Source organism: Mustelus asterias, chromosome 31 (assembly GCF_964213995.1).
Source record: "Mustelus asterias chromosome 31, sMusAst1.hap1.1, whole genome shotgun sequence".
NCBI lineage: Eukaryota > Metazoa > Chordata > Chondrichthyes > Carcharhiniformes > Triakidae > Mustelus > Mustelus asterias.
In genome coordinates, this window is record NC_135831.1 from 3,280,747 (window position 1) to 3,305,219 (window position 24,473).

A 24,473-nucleotide genomic window follows, 5' to 3' on the forward strand; every position below is an offset into this window, starting at 1 on the left:
TATCTAACCCCGTGCTGTACCTGTCCTGGGAGTGTTTGATGGGGGACAGTGTAAAGAGGGAGCTTTACTCTGTATCTAACCCCGTGCTGTACCTGTCCTGGGAGTGTTTGATGGGGGACAGTGTAGAGGGAGCTTTACTCTGTATCTAACCCCGTGCTGTACCTGACCTGGGAGTGTTTGATGGGGGGACAGTGTAGAGGGAGCTTTACTCTGTATCTAACCCCGTGCTGTACCTGTCCTGGGAGTGTTTGATGGGGGACAGTGTAGAGGGAGCTTTACTCTGTATCTAACCCCGTGCTGTACCTGTCCTGGGAGTGTTTGGTGGGGGACAGTGTAGAGGGAGCTTTACTCTGTATCTAACCCTGTGCTGTACCTGTCCTGGGAGTGTTTGATGGGGGACAGTGTAGAGGGAGCTTTACTCTGTATCTAACCCCGTGCTGTACCTGTCCCGGATGGGCAGCAAGGTAGCAATGCCCCTTCCTTGGAATTCCCAGCTCCATGGGAATGAGACGGTGAAGGAGCGGCCGACATATTTCCCAGTTGGGATGGTCACCGCTTGGATGGGGGAATCTCCAGGTGGGGGTGTTCCCCAGGTATCTCCTGCCCTTCTAGATGGTGGAGGTGGTGGGTTTGGAAGGTGCTGCCTAAGGAGCCTTGGTGAGTCGCTGCGGTGCATCTTGTAGACGGTCCACACGGCTGCGTGGGTGGTGGAGGGAGTGAGTGTTTGTGGATGGGGGGCCAATCAAGCGGGGCTGCTTTGTCCTGGATGGTGTTGAGCTTCTTGAGTTGTTGTTGGGAGCCGCACCCATCCAGGCGAGTGGGGAGTATTCCATCCCACTCCTGACTTGTGTCCATGTCGACGGCGGACAGGCTTTGGGGAGGTGAGTTACTCGCCGCTGGATTCCCAGTGGCTATATAAATGGCAGGTTGTTGTCGCTGTTGTTGGAACCTTTGCCTCACTGGGCCCTCCTCCTCTTGTTTCAGTGGAACACTCGTGCTAAACGCGAGAAGCTAACCGAGTTGATGTTTGAACACTACAACATTCCCGCCTTCTTCCTCTGCAAGACTGCCGTGCTCACCGCGTATCCTTCAGATCGCCGCAAAGAAGGGCCGCGGGCACTCCCGGGGCTGGGAATCTCGCCCCCGCATTGACCCGAGTCAGTGCGCACCGCTTCGGGATGTCTGCGCGAACTCTGTTTTGAATTTAATCTTTCAAGGCGTCGCTGACTGGGCCAGCATCTGTTGCCCTTCCCTAATTACCCAATGTCGGCCTTGCTCGGTAGTTAAGAGTCAACCACGTTGGCTGTGGGCTCTGGAGTCACGATGCAGGCCAGACCGGGTAAGGACGGCAGATTTCCTTCCCGAAATGGACATGAGTGAACCAGATTGGTTTTCACGAGTATCCATGGTAGCTGTCATGGTCACCGCTACTAAGACAGGTTTTCCAATCCAGATTTTATTAATCGTATTTAAATTCTCCCGGCTGCCTTGGTCGGATTTGAACACGTGTCCCTCCACCCCTCCCCCCCCGCCCCAGATCATTAGCCTGGGGCCTCTGGATCGCCAGTCCAGTGACAATACCCCAATGCCACCGTCTCCTGGCCGGGCAGACAATTCCAGCATCTGTTGAGGCAGCAAGCGGCCATTCAGCCCCTTAACATTCACTCAGACTGTTGCGGGCTTTGACGTTCAGCCTCTGAGTTGATCACAACTTTGTTCGCTTCAGGTAAGCAGACCAAGTCACGGAGTTCTCTTAAACAGCTGTTTTAATGCAAGCTATAGCGGGGATCCTGGAAAGTCACAGGTCACAGTCTGTAACTAACCGGAGCCCAGAATTCAGGAATACACCAGCAGTTGAAGGGCGGGGATCTTACGGCCTTGCCCATCCCGTAATATCGTGCCCGAGGTCAGCGGAGCGGGCGAGGTCCGCCCCCTCGCTGTGATTCCCATGCCGGGTGGGGTGATAAAATTCCAGCCATTGTTTCAAATTTGACTACAAGTACCAATCAAAGTACAAGGAGTTATCTCTATCCACTCACAGTTATTGATTAAGGTTACATCATGCATAGGGTACAGATATTAAAACCAATCACAATCGCTGCACACTTGAATTGTGATATCCAATCAGCGTGAAGACGTAATCATGTCAGCTGACCTAATCCATCATTGTTACAACTGTGATGTCCCAGTTTGTGTCTGTGGCTATCACTCGCTCCTCTCAAGTCCAGATTTGAATTGATTTGATTTGATTTATTGTTGTCACATGTATTGGGATACAGTGAAAAGTATTGTTTCTTGCGCGCTATACAGACAAAGCATACTGTTCATAGAGTACATAGGGGGAAGGATTTGATTTGATTTATTATTGTCACATGTATTGGGATACAGTGAAAAGTATTGTTTCTTGCGCGCTATACAGACAAAGCATACCATTCATAGAGTACATCGGGGAGAAGGATTTGATTTATTATTGTCACATGTATTGGGATACAGTGAAAAGTATCGTTTCTTGCGCGCTATACATACAAAGCATACCGTTTATAGAGAAGGAAACGGGAGAGTGCAGAATGTAGTGTTACAGTCATAGCTAGGGTGTAGAGAAAGATCAACTTAATGCGAGGTAGGTCCATTCAAAAGTCTGACGGCAGCAGGGAAGAAGCTGTTCTTGAGTCAGTTGGGAGGTGACCTCAGACTTTTGCATCTTTTTCCCGAAGGAAGAAGGTAGAAGAGAGAATGTCCGGGGGTGTGTGGGGCCCTTAATTATGCTGGCTGCTTTTCCCGAGGCAGCGGGAAGTGTAGACGGAGTCAATGGATGGGAGGCTGGTTTGCGTGATGGATTGGGCTACGACCTTTTGTCGTTCCTTGCGGTCTTGGGCAGAGCATAGAACATAGAACAGTACAGCACAGAACAGGCCCTTCGGCCCACGATGTTGTGCCGAGCTTTATCTGAAACCAAGATCAAGCTATCCCACTCCCTATCACCCTGATGTGGCAGGATGGCTGGAGCCCAGACCAAGCTGTGATACAACCAGAAAGAATGCTTTCTATGGTGCATCTGTAAAAGTTGGTGAGAATCGGAGCTGACATGCCAAATTTCCTTAGTCTTCTGAGAAAGTAGAGGCGTTGGTGGGGCTTTCTTAACTATAGTGTCGGCGTGGGGGGGACCAGGACAGGTTGTTGGTGATCTGGACACCTAAAAACCTGAAGCTCTCGATCCTTTCTACTTTGTCCCCGTTGATGTAGACAGGGGCATGTTCTCCTCTACACTTCTTGAAGTCGATGACAATCTCTGTCATTTTGTTGACATTGAGGGAGAGATTATTGTCGCCGCACCAGATGCCTGATTTAATAAATTCGCTCAGACTAAAGTCCTTGGTGCTTGAAGACTTCTGCAAAGATCTTTTCTTTTCTCGGAGCAGCTTATGTGGTTTTTAACTTGTGTGATTATTAACCCTGTCTGTCCGTGGCGGATAGCGAAGAGCATTGTCGGGCAATACAGCAGGATATAGATAGGCTGGAAAATTGGGCGGAGAGGTGGCAGATGGAATTTAATCCGGATAAATGCGAAGTGATGCATTTTGGAAGAAATAATATAGGGAGGAGTTATACAATAAATGGCAGAGTCATCAAGAGTATAGAAACACAGAGGGACCCGGGTGTGCAAGTCCACAAATCCTTGAAGGTGGCAACACAGGTGGAGAAGGTGGTGAAAAAGGCATATGGTATGCTTGCCTTTATAGGACGGGGTATAGAGTATAAAAGCTGGAGTCTGATGATGCAGCTGTATAAAACGCTGGTTAGGCCACATTTGGAGTACTGCGTCCAGTTCTGGTCGCCGCACTACCAGAAGGACGTGGAGGCATTAGAGAGAGTGCAGAGAAGGTTTACCAGGATGTTGCCTGGTATGGAGGGTCTTAGCTATGAGGAGAGATTGGGTAGACTGGGGTTGTTCTCCTTGGAAAGACGGAGAATGAGGGGAGATCTAATAGAGGTGTACAAGATTATGAAGGGTATAGATAGGGTGAACAGTGGGAAGCTTTTTCCCAGGTCGGAGGTGACGATCACGAGGGGTCACGGGCTCAAGCTGAGAGGGGCGAAGTATAACTCAGATATCAGAGGGACGTTTTTTACACAGAGGGTGGTGGGGGCCTGGAATGCGCTGCCAAGTAGGGTGGTGGAGGCAGGCACGCTGACATCGTTTAAGACTTACCTGGATAGTCACATGGGAATGGAGGGATACAAACGATTGGTCGAGTTGGACCAAGGAGCGGCACAGGCTTGGAGGGCCGAAGGGCCTGTTTCCTGTGCTGTACTGTTCTTTGTTCTTTGACTCTTTACCGCGGTGGCTGGTTTCTACCTCTCCCCGTGGATTTCCTTGACTGCCCTCCTCTCCCCGCCAAACCGTGGCTTTCACAGCTTCGCCAATGGACGGTCCACCGGCCTCGTCTTGGACAGCGGCGCCACGCACACCACCGCCATCCCGGTGCACGACGGCTACGTCCTCCAGCAAGGTAGGGGAGCCTTTATTTCCTTTCTTGTTTTGACGCCAGTGAGCCTGCAAGTTGTTTCTCTCTCCCGTCCGTGTGGCTCTCCTCTTGCCTTGGCTTCTGGCCACCCCAAGGGGCAACACTTGGACACTTACCCCGGAATGCCCCCCACAAGCATAGAACCGTGCTGCCCCCCCCCCCACCCCCCCCCCCCCCCCCCCCGGCCCCCCCTCCCCACCCCCACCGTACCTCCCACAATCAGTTTATTTATCAGTGTCACAAGTAGGCTCACATTAACACTGCAATGAAGTTACTGTGAAAATCCCCCGGTCGCCCACACTCCTGTTTGGGTAACACCGAGGGAGAATTTAGCACCCTAACCAGCACGGTCTTTCGGACTGTGGGAGGAAACCGGAGCACATGGAGGAGACCCACGCAGACACGGGGAGAACGTGCAGACTCCACACCGACACTTACCCAAGTCGGGAATCGAACCCGGGTCCCTGGCGCTGTGAGGCAGCAGCGCTAATCGCTCTGCCCTCTGTGCCGCTGTCACGGGGTTGACGCACCCGATTCAGGTCATCCCACCGACGGGTATCTAACCCCCCCTCCCCCCCCCACACAACAAACGCCCACTGATTCCGCAAGGGGCTTGCAGCTAAATGTTGCAGCGACTCGGTGCAAATCTCACCTCCCTGTTTTCCTCCCTCCCCTCCCTCTCCCCCCTCCCCCCACTTCCCCACACGCCACCCCCAACAGGGATTGTTAAATCACCTTTGGCTGGTGACTTCATCTCGATGCAGTGTCGTGAGCTGTTCCAGGAGATGAATATGGAAATCACACCACCTTATACCATCGCCTCGAAGGTACGCGACCCACAGGGAAGAAAGGCCCAGAACCAGAGCTGTGAGTTGTTGACCAATCGAGGGGTTTGGGGTGGTTTATATAAAGAATAACAGATACCCGGGAGTGAGTTACAGACTGGAATCTAATCGAGGGGTTCGGGGTGGTTTATATACAGAATAACAGATACCCGGGAGTGAGTTACAGACTGGAATCTAATCGAGGGGTTAGGGGTGGTTTATATATAGAATAACAGATACTTGGGAGTGAGTTACAGACTGGAATCTAATCGAGGGGTTCGGGGTGGTTTATATATAGAATAACAGATACCCGGGAGTGAGTTACAGACTGGAATCTAATCGAAGGGTTCAGGGCGTTTTATATATAGAATAACAGATACCCGGGAGTGAGTTACAGACTGGAATCTAATCGAGGGGTTCAGGGTGGTTTATGTATAGAATAACAGATACCTGGGAGTGAGTTACAGACTGGAAACTAATCGAGGGGTTCAGTGTGGTTTATATATAGAATAACAGATACCCGGGAGTAAGTTGCAGACTGGAATCTAATCGAGGGGTTCGGGGTGCTTTATATATAGAATAACAGATACCCGGGAGTGAGTTACAGACTGGAATCTAATCGAGGGGTTCGGGGTGGTTTATATATAGAATAACAGATACCCGGGAGTGAGTTACAGACTGGAATCTAATCGAGGGGTTCAGGGCGTTTTATATATAGAATAACAGATACCCGGGAGTGAGTTACAGACTGGAATCTAATCGAGGGGTTCGGGGTGGTTTATATATAGAATAACAGATACCCGGGAGTGAGTTACAGACTGGAATCTAATCGAGGGGTTCGGGGTGGTTTATATATAGAATAACAGATACCTGGGAGTGAGTTACAGGCTGGAATCTAATCGAGGGGTTCGGGGTGGTTTATATGTAGAATAACAGATACCCGGGAGTGAGTTACAGACTGGAATCTAATCGAGGGGTTCGGGGTGGTTTATATATAGAATAACAGACACCCGGGAGTGAGATACAGACTGGAATCTAATCGAGGGGTTCGGGGTGGTTTATATATAGAATAACAGATATCCGGGAGTGAGTTACAGGCTGGAATCTAATCGAGGGGTTCGGGGTGGTTTATATGTAGAATAACAGATACCCAGGAGTGAGTTACAGATTGGAATCTAATCAAGGAGTTCGAGGTGGTTTATATATAGAATAACAGATACCCGGGAGTGAGTTACAGACTGGAATCTAATCGAGGGGTTCGGGGTGGTTTATATATTGAATAACAGATACCCGGGAGTGAGTTACAGACTGGAATCTAATCGAGGAGTTCGGGGTGGTTTATATATAGAATAACAGATACCCGGGAGTGAGTTACAGACTGGAATCTAATCGAGGAGTTCGGGGTGGTTTATATATAGAATAACAGATACCCGGGAGTGAGTTACAGACTGGAATCTAATCGAGGGGTTCGGGGTGGTTTATATATAGAATAACAGATACCCGGGTGTGAGTTACAGACTGGAATCTAATCGAGGAGTTCGGGGTGGTTTATATATAGAATAACAGATACCCGGGAGTGAGTTACAGACTGGAATCTAATCGAGGAGTTCGAGGTGGTTTATATATAGAATAACAGATACCCGGGAGTGAGTTACAGACTGGAATCAAATCGAGGAGTTCGAGGTGGTTTATATATAGAATAACAGATACCCGGGAGTGAGTTACAGACTGGAATCAAATCGAGGAGTTCGAGGTGGTTTATATATAGAATAACAGATACCCGGGAGTGAGTTACAGACTGGAATCTAATCGAGGAGTTCGAGGTGGTTTATATATAGAATAACAGATACCTGGGAGTGAGTTACAGACTGGAATCTAATCGAGGAGTTCGAGGTGGTTTATATATAGAATAACAGATACCCGGGAGTGAGTTACAGACTGGAATCTAATCGAGGGGTTCGGGGTGGATTATATGTAGAATAACAGATACCCGGGAGTGAGTTACAGACTGGAATCTAATCGAGGGGTTCGGGGTGGTTTATATATAGAATAACAGATACCTGGGAGTGAGTTACAGACTGGAATCTAATCGAGGGGTTCGGGGTGGATTATATATAGAATAACAGATACCCGGGAGTGAGTTACAGACTGGAATCTAATCGAGGGGTTCGGGGTGGATTATATGTAGAATAACAGATACCCGGGAGTGAGTTACAGACTGGAATCTAATCGAGGGGTTCGGGGTGGATTATATGTAGAATAACAGATACCCGGGAGTGAGTTATAACCACTTTGCCCACCGTAGTCCCGGAATAAGCCATGCAGAAAGATTGACCCGAGGGGCGCAGTTGAGGTTGGGCCGAAGGGTCGGAGGTCACGATGTCACGGAAGTGGCTAATCATGTTTCATCTCTCTTGTGGGCGCAGGAACCCGTGCGTGAAGGTGCGTCTCCAAACTGGAAGAAAAAGGAGAAGATCTCTCACGTCACCAAGTCCTGGCACAACTACATGTGCAATGTAGGTCAGAGCTGCCCCTCGGGGCGAGGTGGGGGAGGGGGCAGGGGTGAAAGGGCGGGCACGAATCCGGGGGCGGCCGATTCCTGGAGGTTTCGTCACGTGACCCTCTTGCTTCTGACTGCCCCACCCACCTCCACCCCCATCCCCCCTCCCTCTCCCCCGCCATACCATTGGCTGCCTGAAACGCCCATCTTAACCTCCTGACGGCCAATTGGAAATGGGGAAGAACTTTCATTGTCCCCCCTCTCCCAATTGGATGATTTACAGGAAATGTTAAGTTGCCGTAAACCCAGGTGACCATAGGTGGCTTTATTCTTTGAGTTGGGGAGCGAGGGGGCGGGGCGGGGGGGGCGGGGCGGGGGGGGGTGCGGTCGGGGGGGGTGGTGGGGTTGCTGACTGGTGGCGAGTTCACCTGAGGTTCACCACACCTCAGGTGAGGGGTGAGGTCTTCATCGGCCGGGGTGTTGAGTTTAAAAATTGGCAAGTCATGTTGCCGCTTTATAGAACCTTAGTTAGGCCGCACTTGGAATATAGTGTTCAATTCTGGTCGCCGCACTACCAGAAGGATGTGGAGGCTTTGGAGAGGGTCGAGAAAAGATTTACCAGGATGTTGCCTGGTATGGAGGGCATTAGCTATGAGGAGAGGGTGGAGAAACTTGGTTTGTTCTCACTGGAGCGACGGAGGTTGAGGGGGGTGACCTGATAGAAGTCTACAAGATTATGAGGGGCATGGACAGAGTGGAGAGTCAGAAGCTTTTTCCCCCAGGGTGGAAGAGTCAATTACTAGGGGGCACAGGTTTAAGGTGCGAGGGGCAATTTTTAAAAGAGATGCACGAGGCAGATTTTTTACACAGAGGGTGGTGGGTGCCTGGAACTCGTTGCTGGGGGAGGTTGTGGAAGCGGATACGGTAGGGACTTTTAAGGGGCATCTTGACAAGTACATGAATGAGATGGGAATAGAGGAATATGGTCACCGGAAGGGTGGGGGGTTTTAGTTCAGTCGGGGCAGCATGGTCGGTGCAGGCTTGGAGGGCCGAAGGGCCTGTTCCTGTGCTGTAATTTTCTTTGTTCTTCTTTGTTCTTTGTCGCGAAGGCGAGGTCAGCTCGGCCAGTACGGGAATTGAACCCATCCTGTTCAACAGCCAACTGAGCTCAACCCACTCCCCACCCCATTGGCTGCCCATCTTTCCATCCCACGGCTGATTGGAGGACGTGAAGACTTGTCGCTGTCCCATTGGACGATTGATGGCGAATGGGCTGTTATTTCTTTTTTTGGCCTCCAGCGCTCTTTTTTCCAACAACCCACACGAAGTCCAAAGACAATCTTTTTCGTCATCGCCCCGATGGTTATTTATCCTGGGTGGCGGGGAAGTGGGGAGCATTACTCCCGTAGGGGCTGACAGAGGGCTGTTGCGGCCACAATGCATGCTGGGGTAGCTCTACCTCCATTGTTTCCCTCAGTGGGGACAGAGAAGGAGGGCTGCAGAAACATTCCCGCCCTCCGCTCCCCCAACCCCCCCCCCCCCCCCCCCCCGGGGGTCTTGGCTTCTGTGCAAGGCAGGGAGGAGGGAGGGCTCCATTTGATCTGATTTGTTATTGCCACGTGCAGGAGACTGGGGTCCGAGGGCACAGCCTCAGAGTGAAGGGACGACCCTTTAGAACCGAGATGAGGAGGAATTTCTTCAGCCAGAGGGAGGTGAATCTGTGGAACTCTTTGCCACAGAGGAAGCCGGGTCATTGAGAGTCTTCAAGACAGAGATAGATAGGTTCTTGATTGGGAAGGGGGTGGGGGGGTCAACGGTTGCGGGGAAAAGATAGGAGAAGAGGGTTGAGAAGCCTATCAGGCATGTTCGAATGGCGGAGCAGGCTCGATGGGCTGAATGGCCAAATTCTGATCCTTTTTCTCATGGTCTTATGTACTGGGACACAGCGAAAAGTATTGTTTCTTGCGTGCTATACAGACAAAGCATACCATTCATAGAGTACATAGAAGAGAAGGATTTGATTTATTATTGTCACATGTATTGGGATACAGTGAAAAGTATTGTTTCTTGCGCTCTATACAGACAAAGCATACCCTTCATAGAGTACATAGGGGAGAAGGATTTGATTTATTATTCACACATGTATTGGGATACAGTGAAAAGTATTGTTTCTTGCGCTCTATACAGACAAAGCATACCCTTCATAGAGTACATAGGGGAGAAGGATTTGATTTATTATTGTCACATGTATTGGGATACAGTGAAAAGTATTGTTTCTTGCACGCTATACAGACAAAGCATACTGTTCATAGAGTACATAGGGGAGAAGGATTTGATTTATTATTGTCACGTATTGGGATACAGTGAAAAGTATTGTTTCTTGCACACTATACAGACAAAGCATACCATTCATAGAGTACATAGGGGAGAAGGAAACGAGAGGGTGCAGAATGTAGTGTTACAGTCATAGCTATGGTGTAGAGAAAGATCAACTTAATGCGAGGTAGGTCCATTCAAAAGTCTGACAGCAGCAGGGAAGTTCTTGAGTCGGTTGGTACGTGACCTCAGACTTTTGTATCTTTTTCCCGATGGAAGAAGGTGGAAGAGAGAATGTCTGGGGTGCGTGGGGTCCTTGATTATGCCGGCTGCTTTTCCCCGAGGCAGCGGGAAGTGTAGACAGAGTCAATGGATGGGAGGCTGGTTTGCGTGATGGGACTGAGCTACGTTCACGACCCTTTCCCACAAGGGATGCCCATCTTTTGGCTGGAGGGGAAATTCTTTACTGTGCGCAGTCAGCCCAGAGAGAGATGATTAACAATCACCTCCTTTTCTTTCCGGGCGGACAGGAGGTTATCCAGGATTTCCAAGCTTCCGTACTCCAAGTGTCGGACTCGCCGTACGATGAACAGTAAGTGCTTCCCTTTCGCTTGTCAAGTGTACGGATAGTTATGGGGCCAAGGTGGGTGGTTGGAGTCAAGGTGTCGGTCAGCTGTGATGTGATTGGACAACAGAACAGGGTTGAGGGGCTGAATGGCCTGCCTGTGGTCCTTATCTTGGCCGAGAACGTGACAGTGGCCAGGATGTTATCGCCTCGCCCGCCCCGATCTCGCGGAACGGAATTCTCCCTTGGCCTCGGGAGGGATTTTACGAGCCTTGGCCCGTACGAGGTGGTACAATAACCAATGTGTCCAGTTTTTATCCCTTTATCTGAGGAAGGATGGGGTGGCATTGGAGGCAGTTCAGAGGAGGTTCCCCAGATTGATTCCGGGGATGGAAAGGTTTGATTTGATTTATTCCTGTCACATGCATTGGGAGTAAGAGTTTTAACAACACCAGGTTAAAGTCGAACAGGTTTATTTGGTAGCAAATACCATTAGCTTTCCATTACCATGAGCAATGGTAATACCATTAATACCATCTGCAATGGTATTTGCTACCAAATAAACCTGTTGGACTTTAACCTGGTGTTGTTAAAACTCTTCCTGTGTTATCATAGAAACCCTACAGTACAGAAAGAGGCCATTCGGCCCATCGAGTCTGCACCAACCGCAATCCCACCCAGCCCTACCCCCACATATTTACCCGCTAATCCCTCTAACCTACGCATTTTAGGATTCTAAGGGGCAATTTTTAACCTGGCCAATCAACCTAACCCGCACATCTTTGGACTGTGGGAGGAAACCGGAGCACCCGGAGGAAACCCACGCAGACACGAGGAGAATGTGCAAACTCCACACAGACAGTGACCCGAGCCGGGAATCGAACCCGGGACCCTGGAGCTGTGAAGCAGCAGTGCTAACCACTGTGCTACCGTGCCGCTACCGTTCACCCTAGTTCAACGCCGGCATCTCCACAACATGTATTGGGATACAGTGAAAAGTATTGTTTCTTGCGCGCTATACAGACAAAGCATACCGTTCATAGAGTACATAGGGGAGAAGGATTCGATTTGATTTATTATTGTCACATGTATTGGGATACAGTGAAAAGTATTGTTTCTTGTGCGCTATACAGACAAAGCATACCGTACATAGAGAAGGAAAGGAGAGGGTGCAGAATGTAGTGTTATAGTCACAGCTCGGGTGTAGAGAAAGATCAACTTAATGCGAGGTAGGTCCATTCAAAAGTCTGACAGCAGCAGGGAAGAAGCTGTTCTTGAGTCGGTTGGTCCGTGACCTCAGACTTTTGTATCTTTTTCCCGACGGAAGAAGGTGGAAGAGAGAATGTCCGGGGAGCGTGGGGGTCCTTGATTATGCTGGCTGCTTTTCCCCGAGGCAGCGGGAAGTGTAGACAGAGTCAATGGATGGGAGGCTGGGTTTGCGTGATGGATTGGGCTACTTTCGCAACCCTTTGTAGTTCCTTGCGGTCTTGGGCAGAGCAGGAGCCCAGACCAAGCTGTGATACACCCAGAAAGGATGCTTTCTATGGTGCATCTGTAAAAGTTGGTGAGAGTTGTAGTGGGTCAACGTAGGAGGAGAGATTAAACAGTTTGGGGCTTGTACTCGCTGGAGTTTGGAAGGATGAGGGGGGATCTGATCGAGGGATATAAAATACTAAAAGGGATTGATAGAGTGAATGTGGACCAAATGTTTCCCCCCGTGTGGGGCAATCTCGAACAAGAGGTCACAGGGTAGAGGTTGAGAGATTTAAAACTGAGATGAGGAGGAACTACTTCTCTCAGAGGGTGGGGTGAATTTGTGGAACTCGCTGTCCCATAGCGCGGGGGAGTCTGAATCGTTAAATGGTTTCAAGAAGGAGATGGATAGATTTCTGATATCAAAATGGGTTAAAGGGAGATGGGGAAGAGGCAGGGAGGTGGATTTAAGACCAGGGAGAGATCAGCCATGATCTGAGTGACGGAACAGGCTGGAAGGGCTGAATGGCCTCCTTCTGCTCCTCGTTCCTATGTCAGTAACGATAGTTTTAAAAATTCTTTCGTGGGACATGGGCGTCGCTGGCTGGGCCCTGCATTTATTGCCCATCCCTAGTTACCCCTTGGAGGGCAGTTGAGAGTCAACCACATTGGCTGTGGCTCTGGAGTCACATGTAGGCCAGACTGGGTAAGGACGGCAGATTTCCTTCCCTAAAGGACATTAGAGTTAGTTATAGACATTAGTTCTCAATATTCTTGTTTTTTCTAGTCAGATTAGACTCCCCACCTGACTCTGAGAGAGGTGGGAGCTTTCAGTCAGGCTAACCCGACACTCTTGCCATTACTCCAGAGTGGTACAAAGGAGCGGACAGGCCAGGGCGATGCTGAGGCAGGATGATGTGAGGCAGGCCCAGGAAACAGGCCTACAGACAGGCTTGGCCTGAGAGAAGGGTCCAGGGAAGTTGGGCTTGGAAGATGGAACTGGCCTGGGAGATAGCCCCAGGAAACAGTACTTGGACGTGAGCCTGGCCTAGTAGTTAAGCCTTGGAGGCAAACCTAGTAAATATAGATCTTGGTAATGGGTCTGACCTTAGAGACAAGACTGGGAGACAGGACTAAGAAACAGGGCTGAGAAACAAGCCTAAGAAACAGGCCCAAGAGACAGGTCTGAGGGACAAGCCTGGGAGACAGGCTTAAGAAACATGCCTGTGAGATAGGCCTAAGGGACAGGCCTGGGAGATAAACCGAAGGGACAAGCCTGAGAGACAGGCCTAAAGGGCAGGCCTAAGAAACAGACCTAGCTGACAGTCCTGAGAAACAAGCCTAAGAGACAGGCCTGAGAAACCAGCCAAGGAGATAGGCCTGAGGGTCAAGCCTGAGAGACAGGCTTGAGAGAAAGGCCTAGGAGACAGGCCTGAGGGACAGGCCTGGGAGACAAAGCCTGAGAGACAGGCCTGAGAGACAGGCCTGAGAGACAGGCCTGGGAGACAGGCCTGAGAGACAGGCCTGAGAGACAGGCCTGGGAGACAGGCCTGGGAGACAGGCCTGGGAGACAGGCCTGGGAGACAAGACCTGAGAGACAGGCCTGAGAGACAGGCCTGACAGAAGGCCTAAGAAACAGGCATAGGAGACAGGCCGAAGCTACAGGCCTGAGAGATGGTCTCCTCTCCTGTGCGACAATGTTAATATTTCTCTGTGAGTCGGCCATTCTCCCGCAACCGTGCCACCTCCTAAATCTGCTCCTTCCTGTCGCTCCGCCTCAGGGTTGCTGCCCAAATGCCCACCATCCACTACGAGATGCCCAACGGGTACAACTGTGACTACGGAGCCGAGAGGCTACGGATACCAGAAGGCCTGTTCGACCCCTCCAACGTCAAGGTAAGGGCTTGGGCCGTAGCTGGGAGCTGCCAACCTGTCGAAACCCGTGTCGGGAGTCATCACTATTGTGGAGTTAGAGAAAGCCAAAGACTCGGCACACTCGCACCTCTGAGCGACTGCGAGACCCCCAACAGTCTCTACTGATAACTATCTCTCAGCACACCTCCCCTGGCATTGCTCATGCTGGTTCTAACGATTGAGAAGGATTTGAGGCATCACTGGGCTGCGTTCGCGAGGGACTGGGCTGCGTTCGCGAGGGACTGGGCTGCGTTCGTGAGGGACTGGGCTGCGTTCGTGAGGGACTGGGCTGCGTTCGCAAGGGACTGGGCTGCGTTCGCGAGGGACTGGGCTGCGTTCGCGAGGGACTGGGCTGCGTTCGGAAGGGACTGGGCTGCGTTCGGAAGGGACTGGGCTGCGTTCGGAATGGACTGGGCTGCGTTCCCAAGGGACTGGGCTGCGTTCGCGAGGGACTGTGCTGCGTTCGCGAGGGACTGTGCTGCGTTCGTGAGGGACTGGGCTGCGTTCGCAAGGGACTGGGCTGCGTTCGCGAGGGACTGGGCTGCGTTCTCGAGGGACTGGACTGCGTTCTCAAGGGACTGGACTGCGTTCTCAAGGGACTGGACTGCGTTCACAAGGGACTGGGCTGCGTTCCCAAGGGACTGGGCTGCATTCACAAAGGGCTGGGCTGCGTTCACAAGGGACTGGACTGCGTTCACAAGGGACTGGACTGCGTTCACAAGGGACTGGGCTGCGTTCACGAGGGACTGGGCTGCGTTCACGAGGGACTGGGCTGCGTTCACGAGGGACTGGGCTGCGTTCACGAGGGACTGGGCTGCGTTCACGAGGGACTGGGCTGCGTTCACGAGGGACTGGGCTGCGTTCACGAGGGACTGGGCTGCGTTCACGAGGGACTGGGCTGCGTTTCCAAGGGACTGGGCTGCGTTCACGAGGGACTGGGCTGCGTTCACGAGGGACTGGGCTGCCTTCTCAAAGACAGGGAAAGGGAGGCAAAGGTGGAATTGAGGTGGTGAGACAGCCCAGATCAGGGTGGCCGAATGGCCTGCCCCTCTGTCAGATATGGTGCCTATCCGCTTGATTGGCCCCCCATCCACAAACATCCACTGCCTCCACCCCCGACGCAGCCGTGTGTACCATCTACACGATGCACCGCAGCGACTCACCAAGGCTCCTTCGACAGCACCTTCCAAACCCACGACCACTTCCATCTAGAAGGACAGCGGGCAGCAGATACATGGGGAACACCACCACCTGCAAGTTCCCCACCAAGCCTCTCACCATCCCGACTTGCAAATATATCGGCCGTTCCTTCGTCCAGGTCAAACTCCCTGCCTAATGGCATTGTGGGTCAACCCACAGCACGTGGACTGCAGCGGGTTCAAGATGGCGGCTCACCACCACCTTCTCAAGGGGCAACTAGGAATGGGCAATAAATGCTGGACCCGGCCAGTGACACCCCATGTCCCAGGAATGAATAACATTTTTGTTTCTTGCGCGCTATACAGACAAAGCATACCGTTCATAGAGTACATAGGGGAGAAGGATTCGATTTATTATTGTCACATGTATTGGGATACAGTGAAAAGTATTGTTTCTTGCGCGCTATACAGACAAAGCATACCATTCATAGAGTACATAGGGGAGAAGGATTTGATTTATTATTGTCACATGTATTGGGATACAGTGAAAAGTATTGTTTCTTGCGCGCTATACAGACAAAGCATACCGTTCATAGAGTACATAGGGGAGAAGGATTTGATTTATTATTGTCATATGTATTGGGATGCAGTGAAAAGTATTGTTTCTTGCGCGCTATACAAAGCATACCGTTCATAGAGAAGGAAAGGAGAGAGTGCAGAATGTAGTGTTACAGTCATAGCTAGGGTGTAGAGAAAGATCAACTTAATGCGAGGTAGGTTCCATTCAAAAGTCTGACAGCAGCAGGGAAGAAGCTGTTCTTGAGTCGGTCGGTGCGTGTCCTCAGACTTTTGTGTCGTTTTCCCGATGGAAGAAGGTGGAAGAGAGAATGTCCGGGGTGCGTGGGGTCCTTGATTATGCTGGCTGCTTTTCCCCGAGGCAGCGGGAAGTGTAGACAGAGTCAATGGATGGGAGGCTGGGTTTGCGTGATGGATTGGGCTACACCTGTGTGCTGTGTTATATTTTGACCTCTTGCCTGTGTGTTCCAGGGTCTGTCGGGGAACACAATGCTGGGAGTCAGTCACGTTGTCACCACCAGTATTGGAATGTGCGATATCGATATTCGGCCGGTGAGTGTACTGGGAGGACGCCAACTTGCAGTCGTGTCCGGAGGATTTATCCCTCCTTCCTCAATATATCCTCGCATTCCGCCGCAGAGCCAGGAACCTATAGCCCGGAAAGGGATGAGCTCCCAGTTGGGACAGCGAGCATCCAGCAGGGATTAACAGCCCACACCGCGTTATCTTTAAGAGACTGTCACATTTTACGTCCCTTCACTTATCTATCGCTGCGCAGGGAGAGACATCTTTTATTGGAGTTATTTCTGTTCCAGACACATCAGGACAAATGCAAGAACGCCACATTTCAAACGATCACAGAATCCCAATAGTGCAGAAGGAGGCCATTCAGCCCATCGGGTCTGCACCAACTCTCCGATAGAGCATCTTACCCAGACTCTCTCCCACTTACTTACCCCACTAATCCCCCTAACCTGCACATCCTTGGACACCAAGGGGCAATTTAGCATGGCCAATCCGCCTAACCTGCACATCTTTGGACACTAAGGGGCAATTTAGCATGGCCAATCCACCTAACCTGCACATCTTTGGACACTAAGGGGCAATTTAGCATGGCTAATCTACCTAACCTGCACATCTTTGGACGCTCAGGGGCAATTTAGCATGGCCAATCCTCCTAACCTACACATCTTTGGACACTAAGGGGCAATTTAGCATGGCCAATCCACCTAACCTGCACATCTTTGGACACTAAGGGGTAATTTAGCATGGCTAATCTACCTAACCTACACATCTTTGGACACTAAGGGGCAATTTAGCATGGCCAATCCACCTAACCTACACATCTTTGGACACGAAGGGGCAATTTAGCATGGCCAATCCACCTAACCTGCACATCTTTGGACGCTAAGGGGCAATTTAGCATGGCCAATCCATCTAACCTGTATATCTTGGAACACTAAGGGGCAATTTAGCATGGCCAATCCACCTAACCTACACATCTTTGGACACTAAGGGGCAATTTAGCATGGCCAATCCACCTAACCTGCACATCTTTGGACACTAAGGGGCAATTTAGCATGGCTAATCTACCTAACCTGCACATCTTTGGACGCTAAGGGGCAATTTAGCTTGGCCAATCCATCTAACCTGTATATCTTGGAACACTAAGGGGCAATTTAGCATGGCCAATCCACCTAACTTGCACATCTTTGGACACTAAGGGGCAATTTAGCATGGCCAATCCACCTAACTTGCACATCTTTGGACACTAAGGGGCAATTTAGCATGGCCAATCCACCTAACTTGCACATCTTTGGACACTAAGGGGCAATTTAGCACGGCCAACCCACCGAACCTGTACATCTTTTGGACTGTGGGAGGAAACCGGAGCACCCGGAGGAAACCCACGCAGACACGGGGAGAACGTGCAGACTCCGCACAGACAGTGACCCAAGCCGGGAATCGAACCCGGATCCCTGGCGCTGTGAGGCTGCAGTGTTAACCCACTGGGCCACTGTGCACAACAACTTCTGTGACAAGAGAAAGTGCTGAGTCTTAAATGTTCCGACCACCTTCTTCTGATTCTCATTACTGGGGGGGTAGCGGTGTAGTGGTATTATCACTCGTAATCCAGAGACCCGGGATAATAATACCCTGAAGACACGGGTTCGGATCCCACCACTGCTGATGGTGAAATTTGAACTCAATAAAAATCTGGAATTAGAAGTCTACGGATGACGGTTGTCGGAGGAACCCATCTGGTTCACTGATCAATGTCCATTAGGGAAGATAATCTGTCATCCTTACTTGGTCTCCATTCCCACAGCAATGTGTACGATGCTTAAATGCCTCTCTGAATCGGCTTGGCAACCCCACTGCGTTCCAGGGACAATTAGGGAATGGGCAATAAATATTAATCCAAAATCTCCTGAACGAAAAAACACCCTCCCACGAGTACAGGCCCAACCTTCATAATCCACACCTCGCCACATGAGAATTCATTCCGTCCTCAAGAGAATCTCTAGTAGTTTTCAGACTGACCTGGTGTGCAATCTTCCTGTGCTTTGGAGCGACTTGCTTGCTCAAGGAGAAAGAACGATGGTGAGAGATTCGTTCGTCCCCAATATCGCTTCCTCCTGGTACGTCAGACCCAGACTGGGTGACTCGTGAACTTGCCAATCTGTCGGACGGTACGGTGGCCCAGTGGTTAGCACTGCTGCCTCACAGCGCCAGGGACCCGGGTTCGATTCCCGGCTCGGGTCACTGTCTGTGCGGAGTCTGCACGTTCTCCCCGTGTCTGCGTGGGTTTCCTCCGGGTGCTCCGGTTTCCTCCCACAGTCTGACAGACGTGCTGGTTAGGGTGCGTCGGCCGTGCTAAATTCTCCCGCAGTGTAATTTTATTTATTATTGTCACAAGTAGGCATACATTAACACTGCAATGAAGTTACTGTGAAAATCCCCTAGTCGCCACACTCCGGCGCCTGTTCGGGTAACACTGAGGGAGAATTTAAGTTTAAACTTTATTAGTGTCACAAGTAGGCTTACATTAACACCGCAATGAAGTTACTGTGAAAATCCCCGAGTCGCCGCAGACCTGTCCGGGTAACACTGAGGGAGAATTTAGCACCTAACCAGCACGTCTTTCGGACTGGGGGAGGAAACCGGAGCACCCGGAGGAAATCCACGCAGACACGGGGGGAGAATGTGCAGACTCCACACAGACAGTGACCCGAGCCGGGAATCGAACCTGGGTCCCTGGCGCTGTGAACTGGCAGTGCCAACCACTGGGCCATGCTAAATACTCCCTCAGTGTTAATCGAACAGGCGCTGGTGTGTGGGCGACTGGGAGATTTTCACAGTAACTACATTGCAGTGTTAATGTAAGCCTGCTTGTGACACTAATAAATAAGTAAATAAAATCTGTTTAGCCCCGCTTTAGTGGGAGAAAGTGGTTGGGGGATGTGGGGGCAGATGACGTGGAGCTGGTCGCCTGGGTAACCTGCCGCTCTTGTCTCCCGGCAGGGACTGTATGGCAGCGTGATCGTCACCGGGGGCAACACCTTGCTTCAAGGCTTCACGGACAGGCTCAACCGAGAACTCTCACAGAAAACCCCTCCCGTGAGTCCGGCGGCGGGGTTGCACGCCAGTTTTTATTTGTCTCTTCGAACAGGATTTGCCACCTTTGCCACCTGCATGAGGCCCGAACTCCCTTGCGGGGCCTGCTCCGCGCCCTCCTGATGGCGAGGGTGGGAGTAGAGGGGGGGGGGGCATGGCATGCTCCGTGTGGGAGACGGGGGGAGGGTGGATTGGAATCACGGAGTGGGCATGAGTTAAAAGGGGGCGTAAGTCCGGCTGGACCCTAGTGAGTAAAACGTCAACCGCGGTCTGGTCTTCCCGTAGAATCTTTCGGCTTCTGATGCCAAGGAGTGGGGAGATCCTGCTGGATTTCGTGGCAGAAGTTAGCAAATTTTCTTTGCCGCCCTCCCGGTGGCATTGCTCATGGTTCGTGTGGCCGTTGATCTCTTGTGTAAAGGAGCGCTGTACTATTTTAACGCACGCCGTAGTATTCCTCAAGCACCTTTGAGCCCGTCCAGCTCCAATGGCCGCCTGCGACAAATAGGCCCATCCTGAGGGCCACTGCTGGGAGGGAATTTGGCAAATTTATAAACTTCTGGTGGCAGCCCATTCCATTCAACCCCCCTTTCTTCATCTGCCCCAGAATTATTATTTTTAAGCTCCCAAGGCCGATTGATTGGAAGGTTTTTAAATTTGCTCATCAACCTCCCGTGGCGTTGCTCATCCTCGTGCAAAAATGGCGGATTTATGCCACACTGCAGCGGCACCAGTGGTGGGAGGACTGAATAGCAGGGCGGTGGGTCTGCAGTGACACCAGTGGTGGGAGGAATGAATAGCAGGGCAGTGAGTCTGCAGCGACACCAGTGCTGGGAGGACTGAATAGCAGGGTCGTGCCCCCCCCCCACCCTGCAGCGACACCAGTGGTGGGAGGACTGAATAGCAGGGTGGTGAGTCTGCAGTGACACCAGTGGTGGGAGGAATGAATAGCAGGGCAGTGAGTCTGCAGCAACACCAGTGCTGGGAGGACTGAATAGCAGGGTCGTGTGCCCCCCCCCACCCTGCAGCGACACCAGTGGTGGGAGGACTGAATAGCAGGGTGGTGAGCCCCCACAATGCAGCGACACCAGTGATGGGAGGACTGAATAGCAGGGCGGTGAGTCTGCAGCGACACCAGTGGTAGGAGGACTGAATAGCAGGGTGGCGAGCTCCACACTGCACCGACACCAGTGGTGGGAGGACTGAATAGCAGGGAGGTGAGCCACTCCGCCATATGCAGCGACACTAGTGGTGGGAAGACTGAATAGCAGGGCAGTGAGTACCCCCCACACACACTGCAGCGACACTACTGGTGGGAGGACTGAATAGCAGGGCGGTGAGCCCCACACTGCAGCGACACCAGTGGTGGGAGGACTGAATAGCAGGGTGGTGAGCCCATACCCTGCAGCGACACCAGTGGTGGGAGGACTGAATAGCAGGGTGGTGAGTCTGCAGTGACACCAGTGGTGGGAGGACTGAATAGCAGGGTGATGAGCCCCACACAGCAATGACACCAGTCGTGGGAGGATTGATGGGATGTACCCCAGGACCAGATGGGATGTATCCCAGTTTACTGTGGGAGGCGAGGGAAGAGATTGCAGAGCCTCTGGCGATGATGTTTGCGTCATCGATGGAGACGGGAGAGGTGCCGGATGATTGGAGGATTGCGGATGTGGTTCCTATTTTCAAGAAGGGGAATAGGGATAGCCCAGGAAATTACCGACCGGTGAGTCTAACCTCAGTGGTTGGTAAGCTGATGGAGAAGATCCTGAGGGACAGGATATATGAGCATTTAGAGAGGTTTAGTATGCTCAAGAATACCCAGCATGGTTTTGTCAAGGGCAGATCGTGCCTTACGAGCCTGGTGGAGTTCTTTGAAAATGTGACTAAACACATTGACGAAGGAATAGCAGGGCCATGAGCCCCCACCCTGCAGCGACACCAGTGGTGGGAGGACTGAATAGCAGGGCGGTGAGCTCCACACTGCAGCGGCACCAGTGGTGGGAGGACTGAATAGCAGGGCGGTGAGCTCCACACTGCAGCGGCACCAGTGGTGGGAGGACTGAATAGCAGGGTGGTGAGCTCCACACTGCAGCGGCACCAGTGGTGGGAGGACTGAATAGCAGGGCGGTGAGCTCCACACTGCAGCGGCACCAGTGGTGGGAGGACTGAATAGCAGGGTGCTGAGCTCCACACTGCAGCGGCACCAGTGGTGGGAGGACTGAATAGCAGGGTGGTGAGCTCCACACTGCAGCGGCACCAGTGGTGGGAGGACTGAATAGCAGGGCGGTGAGCTCCACACTGCAGCGGCACCAGTGGTGGGAGGACTGAATAGCAGGGTGCTGAGCTCCACACTGCAGCGGCACCAGTGGTGGGAGGACTGAATAGCAGGGCGGTGAGCTCCACACTGCAGCGACACCAGTGGTGGGAGGACTGAATAGCAGGGTGGTGAGCTCCACACTGCAGCGGCACCAGTGGTGGGAGGACTGAATAGCAGGGCGGTGAGCTCCACACTGCAGCGGCACCAGTGGTGGGAGGACTGAATAGCAGGGCGCTGAGCTCCACACTGCAGCGGCACCAGTGGTGGGAGGACTGAATAGCAGGGCGGTGAGCTCCACACTGCAGCGGCACCAGTGGTGGGAGGACTGAATAGCAGGGCGGTGAGCTCCACACTGCAGCGGCACCAGTGGTGGGAGGACTGAATAGCAGGTCATAGCAATAATAATTATTAACTCGAGAATTTTCCAGTCTAAAACATTATTATTCAAGCAAACATGCCCAAATGCAAGCCCCAGGAATGTTTAATTTACTCAGTCTCATATAATAAGTCCTCGGCTGTGCTCTGACAGAGTGCAGTGACCTACCAACATTGGGGAAAATAGATGGAGGGAGTCTGATTGCTGGATTCCTCTGCAGATACTGGAAAGGTTTTCCAGCACAGGATGGGCTGAATGGCCTGACACCATGCTGTAAATCTCTACGCTGCTGCTGTTCCGGGGCAGCAACCAGTTGGCCCGGGCCCGCCAGGGGCAGCTTAACCCCAGCTTGCAATCCGCCCCCTCCCCTGACTCCAGTGGAGACGCCACTCAGCCCCCATTGCCCCCATTTCTCCCATTTCCCTCATTTCCCACATTGTCCCCATTGCCCCATTGTCTCCATTTCCCCATTGCCCTCATTTCTCCCATTGCCCCATTCCCCCATTCCCCCATTCCCCCATTCCCCCATTGCCCCATTGCCCCATTGCCCCATTCCCCCATTCCCCCATTGCCCCATTGCCCCATTGCCCCATTGCCCCATTACCCCATTACCCCATTGCCCCATTGCCCCATTGCCCCATTCCCCCATTCCCCCATTCCCCCATTGCCCCATTGCCCCATTGCCCCATTACCCCATTCCCCCATTCCCCCATTGCCCCATTGCCCCATTGCCCCATTGCCCCATTCCCCCATTGCCCTCATTTCTCCCATTACCCCATTACCCCATTCCCCCATTAACCCCATTGTCCCTTCAGTTGCCAGTTTCCTATCTGAACATTGAACGGCTGCTGTAACACTAATGCCCTACTGGAGGCAGTGCTGTAGGGCAGTGCCACAAGGTGGCATTGGGGAGCAGGGGGTGGGTGAAGGGGGCACTTCAGGGCATTGGGGGAGGGAATGGCAAAGTCAATATAGAGAGGGTCAGAGGGCGAATGGAAGTCAGAGGGTGAATGGAGGTCAGAGGGCGAATGGGGGAGTCAGAGGATAAATGGGGTCGGAGTGTGAATGGGGGTCAGAGGGTGAATGGGGGTCAGAGGGCGAATGGAGGTCAGAGGGCAAATGGGGGATCAGAGTATGAATGAGGTGGTCAGAGGGCGAATGGGGAGTCAGAGGGCGATTGGGGGGTCAGAGGGCGATTGGGGGGTCAGAGGGCGATTGGGGGGTCAGAGGGTGAATGAGGGGGTCAGAGGGTGAATGAGGGGGTCAGAGGGTGAATGAGGGGGTCAGAGGGTGAATGAGGGGGTCAGAGGGTGAATGAGGGGGTCAGAGGGTGAATGAGGGGGTCAGAGGGTGAATGGGGGTCAGAGGGTGAATGGGGGGGTCAGAGGGGGAATGGGGCTCAGAGGGTGATTGGGGGGGGTCAGAGGGTGAATGAGGGGGTCAGAGGGTGAATGGGGGTCAGAGGGTGATTGGGGGGGTCAGAGGGCAATTGGGGGGTCAGAGGGCGATTGGGGGGTCAGAGGGTGAATGGGGAGTCAAGAGGGTGAATGGGGGGTCAGAGGGTGAATGGGGGGTCAGAGGGTGAATGGGGGGTCAGAGGGTGAATGGGGGGTCAGAGGGTGAATGGGGGGTCAGAGGGTGAATGGGGGGTCAGAGGATGAATGGGGGGTCAGAGGGGGAATGGGGAGTCAGAGGGCGAATGGGGAGTCAGAGGGCGATTGGGGGGGTCAGAGGGCGATTGGCGGGGGTCAGAGGGCGAATGGGGGGTCAGAGGGCGAATGGGGGGTCGGAGGGCGAATGGGGGGTCAGAGGGCGAATGGGGGGTCAGAGGGCGATTGGGGGGGTCAGAGGGCGAAGGGGGGTCAGAGGGCGAAGGGGGGTCAGAGGGCGAAGGGGGGTCAGAGGGTGAATGGGGGGTCAGAGGGTAAATGTGGACAATCCTTGTTAATTATTCCTCATTTTCCCATCTCCTCTCCTCCAATCAGAGCATGCGGCTGAAGCTGATAGCCAATAACAGCACAGTGGAGCGAAGATTCAGCCCCTGGATTGGTGGCTCCATCCTGGCCTCTCTGGTGAGTGCACTGGGTTCGGCGCAGAGTTTTCAGCTCAGGTTGTTGTTGGTGACGGAATTGCAATATTTGATGCTGAGCGTTGGAATACGCAGTATTCCCTGTCTCCAGATATATAATGTTCCTTATATGGACCTGTGATTCCCCAGCAGAACGACCCAGATCGAGGGGCGAACAAGATACATAGACCGAGGGAGACGGGGAGAGGGCGGGAAGCGAGGGATACGGGGAGAGGGCGGGGAGCGAGGGAGACGGGGAGA

At 52.4% G+C, this 24,473-nt stretch overlaps 1 protein-coding gene across 1 annotated transcript in view; it reads left to right on the plus strand.

Annotated features, from left to right (window-relative positions):
• LOC144481743 (actin-like protein 6B) overlaps nt 1–24,473 on the plus strand; it is a 37,644-nt gene that overhangs the window by 8,388 nt on the left and 4,783 nt on the right. Inside the window, exons 5-13 of the mRNA XM_078200891.1 lie at nt 985–1,082; nt 4,417–4,511; nt 5,247–5,353; nt 7,777–7,866; nt 10,697–10,758; nt 13,986–14,100; nt 16,305–16,385; nt 19,359–19,454; nt 24,130–24,216. Coding sequence (XP_078057017.1) covers nt 985–1,082; nt 4,417–4,511; nt 5,247–5,353; nt 7,777–7,866; nt 10,697–10,758; nt 13,986–14,100; nt 16,305–16,385; nt 19,359–19,454; nt 24,130–24,216 — 831 coding nt within the window. The remainder of the gene's footprint in view (nt 1–984; nt 1,083–4,416; nt 4,512–5,246; nt 5,354–7,776; nt 7,867–10,696; nt 10,759–13,985; nt 14,101–16,304; nt 16,386–19,358; nt 19,455–24,129; nt 24,217–24,473) is intronic.